This window comes from Durio zibethinus, chromosome 3 (assembly GCF_047325235.1).
Source record: "Durio zibethinus cultivar Kanyao isolate XHJ-2024 chromosome 3, ASM4732523v1, whole genome shotgun sequence".
Taxonomy (NCBI): Eukaryota; Viridiplantae; Streptophyta; class Magnoliopsida; order Malvales; family Malvaceae; genus Durio; species Durio zibethinus.
In genome coordinates this window covers 34,274,577-34,280,576 of record NC_143164.1, presented here as the reverse complement: position 1 = coordinate 34,280,576, position 6,000 = coordinate 34,274,577, and the positions used below count along the sequence as shown (strand labels likewise).

The 6,000-nt window shown below is 30.4% G+C and overlaps 1 protein-coding gene across 1 annotated transcript; it reads right to left on the bottom strand.

Moving 5' to 3' along the window:
* On the bottom strand, nt 1-1,639 carry LOC111283656 (uncharacterized). The gene is made up of 2 exons (XM_022872230.2): nt 806-1,639; nt 1-430 (listed from the first exon to the last, which is right to left on the bottom strand). Exons 1-2 carry the CDS (start codon nt 1,019-1,021, stop codon nt 227-229), a joined length of 420 nt encoding a protein of 139 aa, XP_022727965.2. The 5' UTR covers nt 1,022-1,639; the 3' UTR covers nt 1-226.
* Nucleotides 1,640-6,000: the final 4,361 nt, after the last annotated feature.

Below are 6,000 nucleotides of genomic sequence, written 5' to 3'. Positions count from 1 at the left end.
TTCAGTAAAACTAAAAATTCAATACTTAATATTACTTAATTTGTCGTTGAAAATTTTCAGCTTACCAAACATTAGCTTACTGACTACATCAAAGATAGGAAATGTATTTCAGTCCTGAGCTTCTAATCATCCTGGCGAGAACTGTTGCTGCAATCTTGCATTCCTCCTTATCAGACTCACTAATGTCTTCAAGCTGTTTTATCTCAGTTATGTTTATTCTGCTCCTTCAGGCCTTACTTGTTGTAAAGCTGATGCCAATATAGCAACAAGCTTTGGACAGGATCTGGTTTGTAAAATAGACAAAGTTCTGGTCAAATATTCTACCATATCTCCATTGCTGCCTTCTATGTGCATCTGATGGATCTGTAATATACATAATCAGCTTCTGAAGATTATCTATATGTGGCTGGTATGCCTTGGACCTAATTCCCTGTAACAAGGTCTCATTAGAACAATTCAATGTGGAACACAATCTAAACAATACGGAAAGAATATGCATCCCCGTGTGAGATAGATGTATGTCGTACAAAAACCTCTTCACACTTGGATCTTTATCCCTCTCATTGGCTAGTATAATAGTCTATACAGGGTTATCTTAAAGACAGTGTTAAAGCTTTGCTTGGCCGGGAGGATAAAAAGTTATAATGATGGAAAACTAATTTATCTAATGGTTAAGTTACAAAGTAGAAAAGTGGTTATCAATTTTAACCATTAGATTAATTAGATTTCCATCCTCGTCCATCCATCCTTCCTGTCAAAGCAAAGCCTAAAAAAAAAAAACCTGTTTATGAATTGCTTCCATTACCACAGAGCTCGGTGCAATTCCAGATATCGGGCATTGTCTTGCATAGTACGTTCGATGACCCTCCTGTATGTGTCCCCACGCCTTGCAAAAGTTTTCAGATGATTTGGTGAGCACCCTCAAGACCGACGTAGCTAAGAAGCAATACGCTATTGCTAGTTCTTGTTCTGTTCCAGAAATTGTCAATCTTGCTGTTGCAGCCAATTTCTCGTTGTCCATATCCGAATATTTAATGTCTGACGGAGTTTTAAATAGACATTTTTCAGGAACATCTGAGGTTGAAGGCCAAAACAAACAATTCTCCAATTCCTTGCCTCGGTATTCCAGATTGCAGTCCGAGCAAGACTGCTTTCCTAATTTCTACCAGTTGGCTGCCATCTAGAGGTAAAAGCTCGATTGCCGTCTTGTTGCTCAATCGTTATCACCGAAATCATCTTTATTCCTCGTAAATTCAAAGAACCCAGGTAATGAAGCCCATTTTGGCATCTCCTCTCCACGTAGCAGCTGCAGGGGGGCCAGGGAGTACGCCCGAATGATTTTGGGGAAGTGTTCCTGATGGGGCATGGTGTGGTGTTGCAGATGTTGTTACGCGTTGCAGATATTTTCTGAGCTTTTCAATCTCCCTTTCTAAATCCATACTCTGATCTGCTGATGATTCCCAACCTGAACGCACAATCTTTTTTTTTGTTTCAACAGAGAAATCGAGACTGTTAAAAGACGACAATCATGGACAAGTGAAAGAAAAAAAAATCCAAAAGTGGCGGAAAAAATTGTGATACTCTTAACTACAATATCGTAAGTGAAGAAATTAGGTTAGGAGTCCTTGTACCGTTGGGGTTGGAATTTGAAATTGGATATGCTACTATTTATTCTTTGTTTTAACAAGTAATGTTTAATATTTATTTAAACCAATAAATGATTGATTTAATTGGTTAATGTTTATTTTATTTGATAAAAAAATTTTGAATTTGAATTCTATTAATGGTCATTTGTTTGAGTTATTTCGATTATTTTAAATTTTTTCTTACAAAAAAAATAAAAAAAATCATAAATTAAATTTAAATTACATCATGAATAGTTTAACTAATTCGCGAACCCAATTAAGTATGAAAGAATATATTTAATATTTAACATAATTTAAGTTTAATATATCTATTAAATAATACAAATACATATAAATCAAACCAAGATGGTTATATGTCAATTTTTTTATGTTTCAATAACTTATAAAAATACAAGTTATTGATCTTGAATCATTATAAATTAATTTTTATTTTTAATTTATAAATCAATAAAATTTCCATTGAATAAATTCATTGATTTGTAAACAATTAAATATTATTTTGTAAATATGTATTTTCATTTATATTGAAAAAGTTATGAAACAAATATGTTGTTAACCTGAAGCAAAACAAGGATAGATTGTCAAAACACTACCATATTTTCAATTTTTAAAATTTTTATATTTAATGATACATTACCACATTGAAATAATGAGATTTGTTCTAAAAAAAGGGTAATAAGATTTGAGTATTACTATATATTTTTCTTCTAGTTATGGATTATTATCTTTTGAAAAAATAATCAGTAAAAAGTTACCTTTAGAATTTTATTGGCTGAAATAACAAAAAAAAAATTTATATGTTTTTTTTTTTAATTTAAATAGACTTTTAATCATCATCTTAAATAAGGCTTGAAGCAAAGAGTCCATTTAAGTTACACTTAACACTGTCTTGATTTTTTTTGTTCACACAGATGCTGACGTGGTTTGATGATATGTACTAAAATTGAAATTGGAAAAAATATATTTTTGACATAGATAAAAAACTAAAAATTTTAAAAAATTATTTATAATTTTAATTTTAAGCCACCTTATCATGTTATATCAATTTCTATGTGAAAAAAAAAAAATCTAATTGGCATTGATTTTAACAAAAGTTAATCTTTTGATTGGAATAAAAACTTATTTAGATATAAATTGATGATTAAAAGTTTATTTAAGTACAACAAAAAATTATAAATTCATTTAATATTTTAGCCAATTTTATTTATAGGCAATGATGTAACATGGCTTAAATTCTATTCCTCTTTTAAGGTTTTAATTCAAACCTCTTGTTCTCAAACTTTTGATTTAGTGGCTAAAAACGTTTGAAGAGACATCAAAAGTCTAATTTCGAGTCAAGCTTCTTTCTTTTCCCTTACTTGTACTAGGGTTTTGTTCTCAATCAATAATTATGTGATTTAATAATAGAATATTGTATTTTTAATTTTAATAATTAAAATTTAATTTATGAGAATCCCAAATATTAACTTAAAGTATGATCAAAATTTCTTCAATCAATTTACTAATACTAAAACTTGAAGCAACATAAAAGGCAGACGAAAATTATTTCCTTTTGCTGTTAACAAAAAGAGAAGTGCATAAATAGGCTGAAAACCTCTTGAGACGTCATCGTTTATTTATATTTTCAAATCAATAATTGTCCCGGATAAGAAGATTTTAGGTTAAAATAATAAAAAATCATTGAAATTTATAATTTTATTTAAGTAATTTTTTATGTTTTTATTATATTCAAATAATTTCTTAATTTTTAATCTTTAATTTTTATTTAAATAAGTCTTTAAATTTTTAATTTGTATTAAATAAACTCTTACCATAAATTACTTTTTCATTTAAATAAAAATTTATTTGGATACAAATTAAAATATAAAAATTTATTTGAATAAAATAAAAATATAAAGATCTATTTACAAAAAATAACTCAAGAATTTTTTAAAGTATTTTAGCCAAAATTTTAATTGTTTCGAAAAAACATGAGAACGCTATCATCTTTATTCCCTTTCTCAAGAATATTTTTACATAAATAAGAGTTTAAGAAAAAAAAAATTATAAATATTAAAATATAAATTTTATATTTATTAAATGTCACGTATTAAAAATAACTTTCAGTCTATGCAGCATCGAAATCATCCCATCACATTGCTCTGAAAAGGCAAAACACATTTTTATAACCCTGTTACTTTTCCCATTTCCTCTTCAAAGCTTCGATCCAAACGGTGGCTTTTGGAATGAGTATGTATTCTCGGACGAAAACGGTGTCGTTTAGTACATGGATGGTTATCTCAACTACCCATCTGTCGAATACGATTCCGTTTGCCTTACTGGGTTTGTTGGTGATTGCCTCTAGTTGGCTAATTTTGCACTCACTTGTGGTCACAGCTGTTCCAACTTTAGGGATATGCACATGGTAGTACATCTTCCTACATTCTTATCCTAAGCTACACATTCTTGGTTCCACTTTTTTTTTTTTACTGTTATCTTCAACTTTTGAAGATATTTGGATGGCATGGAAAATGATTTACAATCTTTCTTTTATTGATGTATTTTCTTGCGGTTGAACTCCGATAAACATCTTTTAGAATTAAACCTATAAAGCTAAAGTTCTGTTGGTTCATGATGTGTAAGTCAAGATCTAGTGGACTACATCCTAAAAAAGGATGGAGTTTCATATCTGAAAATGACCATGGTTTTGACTTTAAGGCATCTGAAAATGCTGCAATATTGTTGATAAAGTGTTGGATTTTAGTGATAAAGGATTCAAATTTTACAATCTCAAATACCAAAAAAGAAAAAAAATTTACAAACAATGGGTTGCGTGGATTTTGTAAGAGCTTAGTCAACCTAATTTACGTTGGATCCAAAACATGCTATTTTTCAGTGTCTGTTTTATTTAGTGAGAAATGAGAAGAGTTTGCCTTTTCATCTGTCAGGTTTATATGGACATGATAGCGGAGCGGCCAGAGATGGTGATGAATGGTATATAAGATGTATTTGGTACGAGGAAGAATCAATGATTTGCTTATTCTCGGGCTGTATGCAAATTTTGTAGTTATGTCTTACGAAATGAAGACGTTAATTTCACATCAGCAAAAACTAAGCAGATTTCACTCTTTCAAATCATTTTCTTCGAGGAAGTAAACAAAGTATGCTCCCTTTTTCAAATGATTTTCTTAGAGGAAGTAAACAAAGGATGACCAGGCAAGGTCCGAAACGCCATTCGAGTGGCCAACGGGGCGGTGGAGGACGGAGAGGTTCGACGTGGACCAAATAATTAGGTTTTATCGAGGGAGGCGGAGGCTAAGAAGCTACCATCGTTTGAAAATTTGACACAGGATACGGTACGCAGCTAGCGTTTTAGCGCCACCACTTGCTATTGCTTAGAATATGCGGAGTAAATTAGAAGCTTGAAAAGCTTGAGAAACATTTCACAATTTCTGTCTGATTCTCTCCTTTCTACTGTTTAAATCTGATCCAGCGGGCCTGTTGCAGCTTTAATCCAATTCTAATTTTTTAAAATAAATCTTATACTAATTTAATAAAATTCATTGATAGCAAGGAATCAAAATTTGTTATGTATAAATTATTTTATCATCCTTAGTTCGACCCCCGGCTATGTATTTTGGCCTCTTATGGCTTACTATTTAGTTTGAAATTTTTCTTTGCTGCCTCTTGGTAGAAAACCTGATATCAAAGTTTTGTGCATCAATTTTCAGATTCAGGATAGCCTTTAAAACCTTGATGACTCACACAAGAGGAACATGAGACTTAATAATTCGCAAGCATGCTTAAAAATATGATGGCATTAGATTTCCTTAATCCTTCCAATCCATGCATCGCGTACCATGTGAATTAAAGGTGATTTAGAATATCGAACACGCAAATGCAAGAGAGGATCCTTTCAAAAAAAAAAAAAAACCCTCAATCTTTCTATTTTAAGGTGATTTAAATTCCAATTAAAACTTCAAATTGATCATCATGGCTATTTTTATTTTTAAATTTAAGCATTTTTTGATGTTATGTCAAACGTTTAAAGAGAGTAAAATATTTTAATCTTAAATAAAATAAAAAAAATTGTTAAATATATAAACGTTGATATTATATATTTTAATAAATTAATTTTGTTAAAAAAATAATTACTAATATTAAAATCAACTTTTGATTTATTCAACTCCACACCAAGTGTCTTAGTAAGGGCAAACAAAGTAGGCTAACCTAGCTACTTGACAAAGTGCAAAGGTAAAATAGAGTAGCAGAGTTTGACCGCGCCAAAATCTTTCAAAGGAGAGTAGAAAAGGTGATAGTCATGACAACGACGTCACGAGACACTCTACACAAGCATCTCAATAGAAGTAAGTAG

Excerpts from the sequence above, each read along its gene's own strand:
- LOC111283656 (XM_022872230.2), bottom strand. The coding sequence starts at position 1,021 with ATGGACAACGAGAAATTGGCTGCAACAGCAAGATTGACAATTTCTGGA. Across the intron at positions 431-805 it reads GAATTGCACCGAGCTCTGTG|GGAATTAGGTCCAAGGCATA; the intron begins GTAATGGAAGCA and ends ACCTTGTTACAG.